Source organism: Tachysurus fulvidraco, chromosome 2 (genome assembly GCF_022655615.1).
Source record: "Tachysurus fulvidraco isolate hzauxx_2018 chromosome 2, HZAU_PFXX_2.0, whole genome shotgun sequence".
NCBI classification, from domain to species: Eukaryota; Metazoa; Chordata; class Actinopteri; order Siluriformes; family Bagridae; genus Tachysurus; species Tachysurus fulvidraco.
Genome location: NC_062519.1, coordinates 4319837 through 4337124, shown reverse-complemented (window position 1 = coordinate 4337124; position 17288 = coordinate 4319837). Strand labels below are relative to the sequence as shown.

General features: G+C 38.2%; 1 protein-coding gene across 3 annotated transcripts in view; it reads right to left on the bottom strand.

Annotated features, from left to right (window-relative positions):
• The window catches only part of arhgef10la (Rho guanine nucleotide exchange factor (GEF) 10-like a), a 161303-nt gene that overhangs the window by 54315 nt on the left and 89700 nt on the right, over positions 1-17288 (bottom strand). For all 3 annotated transcript variants that reach the window (XM_027167845.2, XM_027167846.2, XM_027167848.2), the window contains one exon: positions 5138-5259. In XM_027167845.2, coding sequence (XP_027023646.1) covers positions 5138-5259 — 122 coding nt within the window. The remainder of the gene's footprint in view (positions 1-5137; positions 5260-17288) is intronic.

The window sequence follows — 17288 nt, the reverse complement described above, 5'->3', positions numbered from 1 at the left end:
GAGAAAGAGTTTTTTTTTTTTTTTTTAATCCATTCTGCGGCATCTGCTCGTCACAGAGCTGAGAAGACAACTAAATCGAGAGTTAAAAGAAAGGAAGCAAGGAGTAATCTCTACGTGCTCTGAATGGAAGGAAGGTTTCATCACTCAAAAAAAAAAAAAAAACAGCCAAAAAACAAAAAAAAAAAGCCTAAATCAATAGAGGGCTGGCTAGAAATGAGAAGGGCACCTTTTTCTGAGACGTTGTTTGATCTGTATTTCATGTCAGGTCATACTGTGCATCAGACCAAGATGTGTGGGTTTCTTCCCTCCAGCAGTCATCAGCCTCGTATATCAGACCCTCTCCAACTGGCATTATAAATAGACTCGGGCCGCATGTTCGCTATCGCTTGAGGTGTCACGCGACTATCTCATCTGCAGTCGGCAGTCAGTCAAGGAGTTCGGGGGTGTTGGTGGAGGCATGGTACAAGCCACTCAGAACATCAGCAGGAGTGATGGGACAAATGGAGCACCAGAGGGCCACGGTCAAAGAACTCAATCACAAAGCTAGACAACTTACACAGGAGTGATCAACAGAGCCCAAAAAGAGTTCACACCCTCGAGTAATCCAGGCTACAACAATATGATCCCATGACTCTGCAAAGCAATCACATGTCACATGCAGATGCTGATAAGCCAGGTTCATCAGAAATCAACTGAGCTTCTTTAACAGTGGGGTCGTCGTTGTTTGAGAAATGCTTCAGAAAACTGCGTTGGGCCACCAAAAAAAACAAAAACAAAACAAGCGTGTAGCCAATGAGCAGAAAGGGGCGTGTCTTGTAAATATGGGCGGAGAGAGTGTTCAGTGCGCATGTGTGACATTAGCAGAAAGCGGTTTTAACATCGACATGGAGGATAAAAATAAAGAAAGAAAGTGAAGAAAGGCTTATGATAAGGCAAGAAGTAGGACGTGTTAATATAGGATCAGCTTTCCAGCGCTGGAGAGAACTGAAGGAGCAGGAAGTTGGCCACATATTCACAGGTTGGAGTTTCCCGAGTCAATAACTCCTGAGCTAAACGCTGTTACTACACAAATAACACCTCTTTTCTATCGTAGTAATGTAGAGAGGCAGCTACAACCGCGTTTTGTGTAGTAACAGCGTTTAGCTCAGGAGTTATTGACTCGGGAATCTCCAATCTGTGAACATGTGGCCGACTTTACTTAAGACGCCGAGGCGCTTTTTTCCTTCTCGATAGGTGAGTAACGTTGGTTTTGCTTTGTTACACAGAACTAATATATGCCTTTGTCCTTTACATGATTATGCTTGTGTGACATTTTTGCTTGTTTGTTTATCTGCAATCGTATTGTTCTTCCCTTCAGCTATGATAAAGACACATTTCTTTCCATTAGTTTTCGGGGTTACGCATGTATGAATGTGTGGGCGGAGCTATCGATACAGGGGTGGGACCAATTTGGGTTAGGGGTGTGTTTGTTTTGGTGATTTGAAATTTCAACATTGGCTTTCAAACAACGGAGACCCCACCTTTAAGTCACTGGAACTGCTTCAGTGCAGCTTGACCTTGACCTTACACGTCACTGGAACGGTACTTAAGCCATATACGATGTCCTTTTCTCTGTTGGAGTTTTGATTAGTGTCTTGAGAGGAAACATGGTGGCAAAACAGCACTGGGTTTTCAAGCTTTGCTTTAATTTGTTACACCTCTAAAGTTATATTATATCAGAGTTTTGAGTTAAACCTAACTGGATAGTCTCAAAGTTTGCTACTTCAAAGTCAACATTTCTCCACATGAGACCTCCACTAAAAAAAAAAGATGCCTGATTTTTCCAAAATCCCCTTTTTTTCATGTCATCATTCACTTCAAAGCAACCATGATGAAATCCCTCAGGTATCAAAGTACACTCAAATAAGAGCTAAACAGAATAAAGAAGCTTTTTTCATAGTTCTCTGAGGCACCCAATATGTTGCTGAAGTAAATACTGGTAAAGTGTTTTCTCAGAAGTTAAGGCACAAGCTTGAAGTTTGTCTAAAATGCAGTACAGAAAGATAAAATTTTAATGATCGTGTTTTCGATGTCAAGATGCAGAATGGAAAAGATGAGTTCCGGGTTAACATGGAATAAAACATCAAGTGAAATATATGAGAATTCTCGACATTAACGACCTCTACATTCGGCTTCAATGGCGTACCACATAACCATTAGAAATTCTTCAGTTGAAAGGTATTGAAATTGAAATCTTTACTTGTGGACCACAAGAGTTTGGCATGAAGAAGTCCCTGAAAATGTTATATATTGTGTCTACAGCTGTTATGGGTTGTATTCATCTTCCTCAAATGACCCCAAGATAATATTCAAGCTACGATCACATTATAAACTGTAAAAGCCCTGATCCCCTCTGGCCACATTTGTTTTAATCTTGGTTGTTAACATCCGCCATCTCCACGACGCAGATGTTTCCCTTCCTTGAACTAATGAACACTTTGCCAAGTCAGACAGCTGCCAAGATCGAAGAAAGATGTTTGGAGGCTTGGCATGAAATAATTCGAGCCACTAGCAGGGTGAGTTTGGAGACGATGAAATAAAGAAGCTGAAGGAAATCGTGTAAAGGTGCATCTGACTAAGCCTTTCCCTTTAGTCACATGCACAATTATTTCAATAATTCATCCTAAACCCCCCTTCTGTCCTGGAGAAAAATAGTCTCTCCCGGCAGTCTGGCTCGTATTAATCCACATTTACCCTTAATATTCCATCTAAGCAAAGCCACAAATACCAACCAACGATCTGACAGTTGAGACGTCGCCATCTGCCCTTGACTAGAGTGGATTTCAGTGGCAAATTGGTGGTGGCTCAGCCTATCCTTTTCTCAATAAACAGTGGATATTATTTTCCCGCCATCATGGTTCAGTTTTAAAGCCTCAATCGACCGAATACGGAGTGTTCTAATGGTGCTGTTGCTGTTGGTTTCACAGATCACGGAATTAAATTAACCACAGGACAAAGAATATCAAACATGGCCGAGGGACATATACATATAGGGCTGAAAACACCATCACAAGAGTTTGGAGTGCTTATAATAATCCAAAACCTATACTGTACCTATACAATATATACTGTAGTGTAGGTCCACTTGGGACACCAAAACAGCTCTGACCACTAGACCCCAACATCCTCTAGACCCCAAAAGGTGTGATGTTGTTTCTGGAAGAGGAACTTTAAGTCCTGTAGGTTGTGAGGTAGAGCCTCCTTGAATCAGACTGGTTTGTCAAGCACAATCCACACATGTATGATCTGACTGAGAGCTTGGGAACATGAGGCCAAGACAACTCTTAAATAAACTTTTTCCTCAAACCATTCCTGAATAATTTCTGCAGTGTGGCAGAGAGCATTATCCTGTTGAATGTGGCAACCACCATTAGGGAATATTGTTGCCATGAACTTGTTCTACAGCAATGTTTAGGCAGGTGGTACAGTACACGTCAAAGCTTAGGATTTTTAAGCAGATCATCACACTGTGTTCACCGGCTTGCTTTCTTCCCATAGCGACTCCTTGTGCAAACTCTTCTTCACGCACCTGACATATATGATCTGATACCCATGGCCATCTTCTTCCATTGGTCCATGGTGCATAGTATTAATTTCACCTGTCACTGGTTTTAATGATATGGCTAATTGGTGTAAATAACTACTAAAAAAAATTAATACCATTAAACTTTCTTTCCAACTTTTAGTGACTCTGTAAATAATTATATCTCACAGAATACTTCAGGGGGGCACGGTGGCTTAGTGGTTAGCACATTTGGCTCACACCTCCAGGTTCGGGGTTCAATTCCCGCCTCCGCCTTGTGTGTGCGGAGTTTGCATGTTCTCCCCGTGCCTCGGGGGTTTCCTCCGGGTACTCAGGTTTCCTCCCCCGGTCCAAAAACATGCATGGTAGGTTAATTGGCATCTCTGGAAAATTGTCCGTAGTGTGTGAGTGAATGAGAGTGTGTGTGTGCCCTGCGATGGGTTGGCACTCCGTCCAAGGTGTATACTGCCTCGATGCCCGATGACGCCTGAGATAGGCACAGGCTCCCCGTGACCCGAGGTAGTTCGGATAAGCGGTAGAAAATGAATGAGTGAGTGAGAGAATACTTCAGCAAATCAATGTTACACACATGATTATATCCATTAACATTTTTGACTTCATTTAAAATATCTTGCTACTAATAAATAAACAGTACTTTGGAGTTTACAACCTGCTACTTAGTTCTTATCTATACTCAAGAAGTGTAAAAAACAAAAACAAACAAAAAAAGAAAGAAAGGTTTTTTTTCTGCACAAACATGGAACAGAACCAGATCGAGAACTTCGACGATGGCATAAAATAATGATTTCTTGGACAGAATAGCCCTCAACTTCCTGGCTATTGGGATGAAGCCCCGAAACTTAATTTAATGTAGGCATATTGATTTATGCTCAGGTGTCCCACAGTCATTAAAGTAATTGCATGATCACTTTATAACATCCTCCCATGGAGGCAGCTGTAATTTGGCGCCTCACCCTGCAATGCAGAAGCAAGTCCCGTAACAATGTTAGGGCTGAAAATGTAGTCCGAGCTATCATCTAACAGACAGTACAAATTGATTTTATACCTTTCTCACTGACCACGAAAACCCTTTTAATGTGTCTCTCACTCAAGTCCTGGCTTTGATCTATGAAAGGCTCACCAGGCTTAACAGCCATTATCGATTGGCACTTTCTCTCCAGCAAGTTTTGCTGGCAAGGTTTCGGTGTCAACTTATCGTTTCGCAAGTCTGCCATGTTCTTGTGAGACATTCCTACAGACCGACTGCACCTTTAAAGGTGGTGCTGGTTCACAGTTTCAATTTCCTCCGGCTAGAAATGGCAGAATTCACAGAGGAATGACTGGGGACATTTGTCTTCAAAACAAAAACACAACTTTCTGCTAATCCATTAAAAAAAAAGTTTGAACCCAAGTTTTGTTTACAATAGACCCTGGTTTCTAATCTTGCAGTGTAACCAGGTATGAACACAAACACACACACACACACACACACACACACACACACACACACACACACACACACACACACACACACATACACACACAAGGCTATTGAAGATATCGCCAGCTGCTAACCTTACAGTCCTGGGCTTTTGAGGTGAAGACAGGCATACGACAGGCGAGCAGTGGACACCAGAGTGGAGCCTTTGTCCTCCTGTCATCTTCTGCACAGATCCAGCCGGGTGTGTTCTCTTCCCCTGAATGTAAAAGATGATATGAATCATTTTCTTCATACAATTCGGCAGATCATTTTTTTGAAATCAAGAACAAAACGCAAAGGACCGGGTGTGTGAGCAGCGCTGACTTTGAAATGAAGCTCTAGAGCTGAAAACTTTCACCATTTGAAACTTCTTAGTCTCCCCCGAGCCATTTGATATCATTTAAAATAAAAAGAAAAGATTTGTTTGGATTAATTCACTTATCGTTTTGCTCGGATTCGAACATCTCGTTAATTCTTTACATCAATACTTTAGTTTAGAAAGTAAGAGTTCTTCAAAAGTTTTCATTGTTTTTGCACAAAAAGATTTAATGAATCGAATGAAATTATGACTCAGTCATTAGTTACAAGGAGGCAACGGGCACCATGAAAGGTAGGTTTTGTGCAAATATAATGGAAACTATGACATGTACAATCCACAGACCTTATAAAAAAACACAAACAGACTAAAACTATTCCAGAAGAAAAAGCCTCACAACATTCAGAGTCATTTGTATGACCTTGTAGAAGAAAAAGTCATTTTCTCTGTTCAGTTCACCAAATCTGACAGAATTCAGAGTAAATTATGAAGAACTGTGTAGTAGACATGGAATTTCGGAGAAATTTGACTGACCCTAAGTGACTGATTTTCATTCAGTTCAGACAGAATTTGTAGAGATTAGTTCACTGATGCCCCTTTTCCATCAAGGCAGTTTGAGTGCCGGTTCAGAGCCTAATTTAGACCCAGTTCTTTCTTTTACGACACCCAAAGCACCGGCTCTGAACCAGGAAGAGTGGTTCTTAAGTAGCACCAAACATTGCTGATCTAGACTTAATAACCGCTTGCGTCAGGGGCTGGGGGGTGGGGTTACTGTGACCGACAGGACAAAGAGAACAACATTAGCACCATTATTAAATCATATTAAATCAGGATTCGCTTTGTTTGTATGCCAGTGTAGGTTTGCAAAGCCATGAGCGTTAACAGCTTGATCTATAAAAAATATTTATGCTATTGTGTGTATGTGTGTGTGTGTGTGTGTGTGTGTGTGTGTGTGTGTGTGTGTGTGTGTGTGTGTGTGTGTGTGTGTGTGTGTGTGTGTGTTTTGTATAATTAACTTCAAAACAAAGTGTGTATTGCATCAACCCACACCACACCACACCACTGATATTTTAATATTATAATTACAGTTTCTAATTTAAGAAAATAACAATATATAATTTATAATCGCTAGTCTTCTAGTGTTTTATTCCATACTTAACAATCTACATAGCTTTTTATAAAATAAATATAATTTTATCTAGTAAAACTAATAAGCTATATATAACAACCAGTACAATAACTTTTAAGAATAGATTATAATATATATATATATATATATAGCTCCAATAGTATATAATATACAGTATATTTTAGGATAACAATACAGGTTTATGATCTTCTTGTAGTGATAAAGTAATATAATTTAATATAATTTGTAATCATGTTAATCATGCATCCATACAGCCATTTTTAGGTTAAATAAGACGATGTAAATAAAGAAATCATGTTCATGAACAAAAGCTCCAAGGACCAGAACACTCATTGATGTACTGCAGACAGGAGTAGTTATGAAAGCAAATTCTGACAGGTGAACTTTCCGGGAAAAAGGTTTTAAGCAACACCCGAATGAAAGGAATGACTCAGTGACTAATATTATCTTATTCACCTAAGTGATTCTTTCTGAAGGACAGAAAATTGTACATACGGTACAAAACGGCTCATTGGAAGACCATTACTTCTAAACAGTCTAGGCCTTATTGTGCAGCGTATCACACCGTCCACACTCCCATGAATATCCGAACATAAAGAAACTCAAGAAATAACACATATTTCTGTCTTATCATGTAAAGTTGGACGTTTATAGATGTTAATTATCGAAGCCTGGATTCAGATGCTAGGAGCTACCAAAGCTCTGAAACACAACACAGCAGAAAAAAAATGCAAAGAAAAATCACATTTAAAATGGTATATTATATAGAATAGGACACAGAACACATCGATATAAAATATTCACACATCAGGAATTGGCATAATTTGCACAGAACAATTCTTTAAATACATAGTCATCCTCAGGTGAAGTCAGGAACTTGAATGGTTTTTTTCTCATGTCTTGTCCTGTTTTTTTTTCCTGCCATCACACTTGTTCCTAGTTAAACTTAATTAGATGTCCTATATATACCCGTTCTGTTGAATTTTGTGAGTCATTGTTGCATGTTCATGCAGCACTGTTGGATGTATTTCCATGTTTCTATAGCACTATTCGGACGGGATTAGTTTTACGTGGGGACGTGGAGTAATGCAATTTTACCTCAGGACGTCTGTAATATTAATTGGCCAATTCGCACAGGACAAGACATCTCAGTAAATCTAGCAGGATTAGTATTACCTGAGGTAATTTTTCCAGACCTTTTTACAGAAGGTAAAAGTTGCCATAATCTTTACTGACATTAGCACTATTCGGACGGGATTAGTTTTACGTGGGGACGTGGAGTAATGCAATTTTACCTCAGGACGTCTGTAATATTAATTGACAAGACATCTCAGTAAAACTAGCAGAAGTGGGAGGGGTAACTCACTTTACGCACCACAGTAACCTCCTTGTCGTCATGTGCGTATGGCGTTGCTTCCTGTTTCAAGCGCCTCTATGCTTGCAAAACACGCCAAAACTTTTAATCAGGAAATGACAGAATTTTACCGTACATATTTACAGCGGGTCTATTCGGACGGGATTATTATTACCTGAGGTAATTCTTCCGGACCTTTTTACGGAAGGTAAAAGTCGCCGTAATCTTTACTGACATTGTCCGTAATGATTACCGAGATGGCGCATTCGGACGGGACTAAAATCACAGAGAAGCTCTGGTAATAATTACTTTACCCCCACGTCCCAACGTACAACTAATCCCGTCCCCGAATAGGGCTTATGTCATGTAATGCCATGTTATGTCAGGTGAACCTGCGTCTCGTGTATTATCGTATTCACTGATGCTATGTTTCTCATATAGATTCCTGCATTTGGGTCTAATTGTTATAGTGGATGTGCCGGAATGTTACAGGTGACCATTAGCTAAATTGTTGACATGATTGTTGAGTACATAGTGGGACAGGAAAAAACTGCAAAAAAGGCTTTCAAGAGTTATGAAAAATGTTCTAGAGCACTACGGAGCACCAAACTACTTCCAGCTGCTTGACAAAATGCTTCAAGCCTACATAGCCATAGGGTTCATCTCGATACGAAGGACCCGATTTTGGCTTTAGGCTTCTTCACTGCAATTAATTGTTAAAGGCTTCACCAAGCTGCTGTGACGATGAAAAAACTGGAATCAGTGACGTTCCAAATCGTGATTGGACACTGAGTAGAATAAAAAAATCGAGAATTAAACAAGTCGAACTAAGCTAGTGCTAAGATGTGATTAAACACAAAGCCATTCGTCCATCCACCTATCCAGGCTGTGTTGAGATTTAATAGTATGTTTTTAGGATTGAAAAGTATATTTAATCCAATAATTGAATTAATTTATTTAATAATAAATAACAGTATATCCCATGACGAGCAAGTAAAAATGTATTTCCTTGCTTTGACTTCATCTTTGTGACTTGTTTTTTTCATCAATATTCAATCAGCGTTCGACGTAACAGCAAAAGAGCTCGAAAACAATACTGTAGGATTTTAAATGAATTGTTTCTTTAAATGTTCCAGCCCGATTGCCTGCGCCGATGACAGGAGACTGCTGGGTCATTGCTCTGCAGTCAGAGACGGAGACATGCGAGACAACTTAAGGGCCAATTAGTTTGAATCTCACCATCTCAGGTTGTGTGGATTTCATTTAAAAGGATGCAAACATAGCTTAATGGCCTGTACAACTTTAGGAAGAGTTAGCTATTTCATTTGGTATCTCTTTACCTCTGCATCCTTTAGAAGCAAAGTTAACTCTAAAATCAATACCGTGAATATATCATCCAGAGAAAATATTTGCCCCTTGCTTTCAGCAGGGCACTTGGAATGTTATTTATTTATTTATTTATTTATTTATTTATTTATTCATTCATTCATTCACTCATTCATTCATTCATTCATTCAATTTTAAAAGAACTTAGGTGCTGTAGCACAAATGTTAGAGCTTTAGTTTTACAGACTGATTCACTTAACTCTCTCAAAACCCTCTCTTTCAATCCTTTGCTCCTAGTAATGAGTCCTTTAATCTAAAAGCTTTGATACAAAGGTGACAGGATTGTTGAAGGACACATTCAATTAGTAACTTTAAAAAGAGTCAAATGAGTCTCAGAGAGATAGAGAGAGAGGAGAGAGAGAGGGGGGGGACAGAGAGAGAGGGAGAGAGAGGGACAGAGTGAGAGAGAGAGAGGGGGGGGGGAGAGGGACAGAGTGAGAGAGAGATAGAGAGAGAGAGAGAGAGAGAGAGAGAGAGAGAGAGAGAGAGAGAGAGAGAGAGAGAGAGAGAGAGATAGAGAGAGAGATAGATAGAGAGATAGAGAGATAGATATAGAGAGAGAGAGAGAGAGAGATATAGATAGAGAGAGAGAGAGAGAGAGAGAGAGAGAGAGAGAACTCTTGGTCCTGCTTCTCAAACATCAAATATCATTTAAATGATAGCGTGAGTCAGACCAAACGTTTCCACTTCAAAGCAAAGATAATATCCGGCGCTTCAAAATGACTTCCTAATGAATATCTTTATTTAAGAATTCCATGAGGTCAGGGATTCTGACCTTGCGTAGTCCCATTTGCTTCAAAATTTCACTTTTAATTGCTGGGTAAAACAACTACCTTTGCGATTGTGAAATTGAATAGTGTCAACAGCACAGTGTGGATGACGTCGCATAATTAATGCGCTATTTTAAGATAAAATGTCAGGATGTTATTCCTTATTAAGTGTGACATCGTACGCAGACAAAGTGAACATGAACACTAGCCGATTAATCTGAATGTTATGTCAGTATTTAATGGGGGACAGAAAATGCAGAATAAAGAGGAAAATAGCTCTTTTTTCTCTCCTTGCTGTCAAACATAATGTGATGTAACATTAGAGCAAGACACAATTTATAAATAGGAGTCTGGATTATTGCTGCATTTATAGTTCTAGCTATAATGATCACATTCATCACTGCAGCTTTGGTTTATTTTAACAATGTGTCTGCCACTATCATTATTTGCCCAACTGGACCTTATTATTATTATTATTATTATTATTATTATTATTATTATTATTATTATTATTATTATTATTATTATTATTATATCACAAAGAAAACATGACTACAATCTTAATTCTAAGCTAACCAATCATTTATCTGCTATAAATATTGTACCTTGTTATTCAAAAATGAAGAAGGAGAATGTATTACTATTAAATGAGTATTCATTTACTTTTAATTAAATATTGTACATTTTTTATACATAAAAAAGCCATCTAGTTAATTTTACAAATTAAAAGACTATATAAAAATATAAGATTATTATTATTATTATTATTATTATTATTATTATTATTATTATTATTATTAAGATACAAATCAAGATATATAAATAAAACACACACAATAACACATAGTGAAATAATAATTCTAATAATATTATTAAAATATTTACTAATAATAATAATAAGAAGAAGAAGAAGAAGAATGTATTACTATTAATTGAGTATACATTTTAATACATTAATCGATTTATCAATTGATTAACAGAAACCGAATTATTTACTTATCTAATGTATGCCAGAAGATTAAATTCTGAGACCAACAGTGAGAAAAATTCTGTATTTAATTTTGGCATCACACTGCATTTAATTGTTTGTCTTTTCTTGGCATTTTTCCAAAAGAAAAAAAAATTACTTAGACTTGAAGAGTCCAACATGTACAACATCAGCTGTGTGGATGTGCAATTGATCCAGCATGTCCTTCTGAGCCAACGCTCCCACTACTGTAGCTTATTAGTTGTGAAGAGAAAAAAGGAAAATTAAGACGAAGACGAACACTGCACACGATGGGGTCTAAACTGCTGACCAAGGATACCATAAAACAAGGATAGAATTTTATTTGTTTGTTTGTTTATTTGTTTGATTGCTTGTTTGTTTTTTAACGAGTAAAAAAAGAACATTGCGTCTCTACAGTATATTGTTTTGGCTTGGCTATTGTGTGTGAAAGAAAACCCGCAGCATGTCGTCCTGTTTGCTCTCAAGCGAAAAAATGTTTTTAGCAAACTCCCACATGTCTATTAAAACCTACACTCAGGTACACTCCATCTCAGAGCTCTGTTTCTTAGAATAAAGAAATTACATCTATTACAGTGGAATTATGTGCTTTAGATCATTTGCTACTGTAACACTACTCAGGCCGGTGTTCATAGAGCTACATAACACCTACCGAAGCCCTTCTTGACAAGGCATATAATACTATATAACAGCCTAGCATAACTAATGGGCCTTAATTTGTGCTCCTTGTCAATTTTAGGCTCATGGAAAGCTCTGAGTTCTTGGAGAGTGGTTAAAATCTTCCAGGATCGTGCCAATCTTCAAAACTCTGAGACTTTACAGGCTTTAAAATGAATAAGCTTTAAAGAAAGAAACTGCATTTATATATCTGACGTACGTGAGGGTGAAGTGACACACGGGATTACAGACACTGACGTTAATGCGTCATAACCTTGTTGTAGTCTAGACGTAGCTCTTGTCATGACCTTATGGACAAAGGTATTACTGTATGTTTTCATAAAATTAAAAAATATATATATATATATATATATATATATATATATATATATATATATATATATATATATATATATATATATATATAACCTTTCATGTAAAGAGACAGACAAACACATACATGACACTATCATGAGTTTGTCATAACCTTGTTAAGTGACACATGGCTATATAAGAGCTTATATATATATATATAGGGCTACATAACACCTACTGTACATGGAGAGTGTTATGTAGCCCTATATATAAGAGCTTATACTGTATATAGGGCTACATAACACCTACTGTACATGGAGAGTGTTATGTAGCCCTATATATAAGAGCTTATACTGTATATAGGGCTGCATAACACCTACATGAGCCATTTTTGACAACACACATAATCTTATATAAAAGCCTAATTCCACTAACCATCAGATGACTTTACACACACTATACAGACAAAAGTTTGTGCATCCCTGATGACCATAACACCCATATAATCAGGATTTAGTCCCTCTTTGCAGTCCGGTCTACTGGAAAGGCTTTCCGCTAGATTTTGGAGCATGGTTGTGTTGTTATGTTCACGAGAACATTAATAAGATCAGACACTGATGTTGGGATGTTGAGGACGTCTGTGGTAGAGTCGGTGTTACAGATAATCCCAAACAAGTCTATGCTGAAACGACGAAGGGAAATTAATCAAATACAAGCAAACTAGACAATTCTGTCCTTCCATCTTTTACGGCAAGAGTTCGAACAAGAATTGCATATGGATGTGAGGAACTGGGGGTGCGCATACTTTTGAGCATATCCTTGAAACGCTCAAGCGCTATCTTTCTAATTGATTCTAATTTAATACAATGTGCATACGACTCTTTTTATGCTGTCTTTATGCTGTCATAAAAGTCTTAAAAGTAGTTAAATGAAGCTCACTTTTCTCAAGAGTTAGAGATAATTAACAGTACCTGACAGTACCGGTACCGGTTTAATTAGGTTGCCATGGTGATGTATCAAACCCACGTGAGCATTTATAAACGTTTAGTCCGACAGGAGATTCGATTAAAAAAAAAAAAGAAAAGAAAAGAAAAGATAAACCATCATTTTTATATCGTACAGGAAATTCTTTGATTGATGAATATTTTAGAAATTTATTTACAACAGTATTGTGTAAGGGATGTGGTAGCTCAGTGGTTAAGGTGTTGGGCTACTGATCGGAAGGTCATGGGTTCGAACCCCAGGTCCACCAAGCTGCCACCCCAAGCTGGGCCCCTGAGCAAGGCCCTTAACCCTCATTTAGGTGTCTGCTAAATGCCATAAAAGTAAATGAATAAAACCTTCACACCCGGTGAGTAGTATCGTGACGTGACCTGATTTCTTCTCCTAGATGTCAAATATTTGAATGCTTATAATCCTGGATGTTAATATAGATCTGTGATTTGAACTGCAGCTGGAATTTGCTATCGGTTCTGCTGCTGTAGAAAACAGCTCAATGAAAACCAATGACAATTCAACAGTGTTTTATTACAACCAGATCTGAGAACAAGGCAAGGCCGGCGATGTTAACATGTGAGTGGATGAGAGGAAAAATATCGATGCTTGAGCTCATCACAGTTTAGCCAGACAACACTGTGGATCGATTTGATCCAGAGATTCTCCTGCTGCTAATCTGCATCAATAATTTACTGCTATACCTACAGATCATAGGGAGAAATTCCAAAAGCGCTAAATTCTCTTATGTGTATTATTAATGGTCCGATTCTGGATTAATAATGCACGTGAACTATACATAGCATAATTTATTCATGCCATTTTTTTTTTATCTTCAAATGGCTTCTTTCTAATCAATTTCAGCGACACAAGAGAGGGTTTATTTCTGTAGCACAGGAAAGACAGCGCGTGCAACAATTGCGAAATGCGGAACGGTTCGGGGCGAGCCGACTCCTTTTCACCATCGCGGCTTTCAGGCAATTTTGTGCCATTAAAATCTGGCCTTCAAAACTCAAACAGATGTAACAGCTGTAATAAAGGTATCTGTGTGTATTCTGGATGTCATTAGCACACCCGCACACACAGAGCTTTGCTGCTGAGTTTCTTTCCTCGGTGGTGTCACTAATGCGACCGCAGCACAGGGGAAAAGAAAAAAAAAAAAAGAAAAAAAAAAGCAGACTGAATGTATTTTCCTGACCTACTGAAGCAGTTAATCCCTCCGCTCTGCTAGACTCCTCTCCATTTGCAAGCAAGCTCGCTGTCTGATGAAACGCGCCTGATTCATAATTATATAAAGCGCCGACTGATCCCTGACCTCATCATACAATGTGGCCTTCTGAGGAAGAGGGAAAGATCAGAGGTCACTGAAATAGAGGCCAGACTTGTCAGTCAGAACTGTGGATCCGTGGGTCTTCTCCTTGCAAGTGTGATGCTTTCTGACTTTTCTCAGCTAATTATTCAGTTAGCATAACTAATGGGCCTTAATTTGCACTCCTTGTCGATGTTCGGGTCATGGAAAGCTCTGTGTTCTTGGAGCGTCGTTAAAATCATCCAGGATCGTGCCGATCTTCAAGACTGAGAAACTTTACAGGCTTTAAAATGAAGCTTGAAGGAAATGAATTGCATTTTATATATATATATATATATATATATATATATATATATATATATATATATATGAGGTACGAGTGATACATGAGATTCATTGAAGGACAGAAAAAGCATACATAACACTGCCATTAATCTGTCATAACCATGTCGTAGACTAGACAAAGATCTCTGTCAAGTCATTACAGACAGTGTTATTAGGTTTACATAGATATTTATAAAGTCTATAACCTATCACGATAAAGAGACAGACAAACACATATAGGACACTATCATTAGTCTGTCATTAGCTTGTTATAAACAATGCATGTTTAGTTATTACACATGTTACTGTTGTCATATGTGTTTATGGAACATACTTAAACATTTATAAAGTGAGAGACTGTCCTTAATATCTCATAGGTATATAGTTATAAAATGTATCACCTATGTTTGTAACGAGATGGCAAAAACATACATATCGCTGCCATTAATGTGTCATAACCTTGTCATAGACAATATATTGCTGCCTCATTAATGTGTTATAACGTACTATAGATATTTTTAAAAAACCTATCAATATAAAGAAACATAGAAAACATACAGAGCATTAATGTGTAATAACATTGTCATAGCTGTTTTTTTACTGTGCTACTATGTTGCCAAATGTGTTTATAAAACCTGCATAAACATCCATAAAGAGACAAGACTTTATTAGGTCATGAGTGTGTATCTATAAAACATGTCATGTATGAATTTAAATAGAAGAAGAAAAAATATAATATAATACTGTCACTAATGTGTCATACCCTTGTTATAAACAATACATAACTGTGTCATTACTGTCTTACTGTGTGGTAATAAATCTTACAAATATTAAAATGACCATTGTGTGTGTGTCCATGGGTATTTATAAACCCTACATTAGCATTCATAAGGATTTAGTTCAACAGGCATCATAAGAACATCATATGACATAACCTCTGAGTCATGTGATGTGGAAACATAGGCATTATGCAGCATTATAAACTTGGCTCTATGTCATCAGCGGTGCTGTTTCAACACTGGAGCTTCAAAAGAGATATATAGACAGTAAAAGTAGTGATTTACTTATCTTGGAGCCACTAAGCTAAATAACTATTTAATAACTAGAGCATGACACCAAGCTTAACGTTTTATTATGTTACGGCTGGCTTTCAGGAAGAGGACCTCCTGTGCTGACCTTCAGCCCTTTGAAATACATTAATGATGACAAATACCGGAAGCTTCCCCTCCGCACAAATAATAAACACAATGCCACAGTGCCATTCTGAATGAAGCATTAATGAGAGACGGCCAGCGAGCCAACCTCGCTGCTCCGGCCTCGCCGTTAGGGCCAGCATCGCTAATGAGTCGCGCATCCTGCATTCTGCTCGCGTACACTTCCTGCACCTGAACTAGAGGAGCTCTGCAGAAAGGCCAGTATCCTTTATCTAAAGCCCGTCGCTGTCTGTGCGTGATAAAGAAAATCATACTTTAACATTCAAACCTCTATCCACTCCATCTGTAAGCATATGTAAGGAAAGAAGTGGGTGGTGTTGTTGTAGGAAAATAATGAACCTTGGGAAGGATTATCATGGAGAAGTTCTTCACACTGCGCATGTCACTAACCCTGGCCTATCGTCCGTCTAAACCCTGCACTTAACCCCAGATAGAGGAACGTTTTAAACTGGCAATTAGCAATACGGTGAAACGACTTACTGCTAGATGCTTAGCGCCAGACATCCAATCAGGAACTGAACAGCGCATAAAAAACTCATATCACATGCATATTTTATACAGTCACCCAAACTAAATGTGTTTTATATACAGTAGGCACAGAGGTTGAGGGGGGAACTTGGGAGCAAAGAGAACACAGTCAGATATAACTGAGTATTTATGTAACTGACCCGAAAAAGCGGACGTTGGATATTAAGTACGTTTTAAGTTCTAATTCTAAAGATCAACCACGTGTTTTGTGTGTGTGTGTGTGTGTGTGTGTGTGTGTGTGTGTGTGTGTGTGTGTGTGTGTGTGTGTGTGTGTGCGTGCGTGTGTGTGTGTGTGTGTGTGTGTGTGTGTGTGTGTGTGTGTGTGTGTGTGTGGGTGTGTGTGTGTGTGTGTGTGCGTGTGTGTGTGTGTGTGTGTGTGTGTGTGTGTGTGTGTGTGTTGTGTCTGTGGGCATGTTGTGTGTGTGTGTGTTTGTGTGTGTTTGTGTTGTGTGTGTGTGTTTTTGTGTTGTGTTTCGTTGTGTTGTTTTTGGAGGTTTTCTCTGTTTGTGTTGTGTGTTTTTTTTTGTTGTTGTTTTTTTTGTTTGTTGTTTGTGTCTTTTTTGGTTTGGTTGTTTTGTCTTCTGTTGTTGTTTTTTTGTTTTTGTGTGTTTGTGTTTGTGTGTGTGTGTGTTTTTGTTTGTGTGTGTGTGTGTGTGTGTGTGTGTGTGTGTGTGTGTGTGTGTGTGAGATTCTTTTCTCACTTATGCTGTTATTTTAAGGGCCCATGTGTTGTATTTATCTGATTGTAGTTGTTGATACGCAGAAGGTTAAGCCAGGTCTTAATACTTTTTTTATCCATCTATAGTCTCCAAAAACGAGTTTCTGTTGGTCTACATCCTTCCTCATTCAATTATTGTTGTTTTTTTTAATCCAAAATAAACAGAGCTTGACGTTACTAAGACACCGCAGTTACAGTACCAAGCT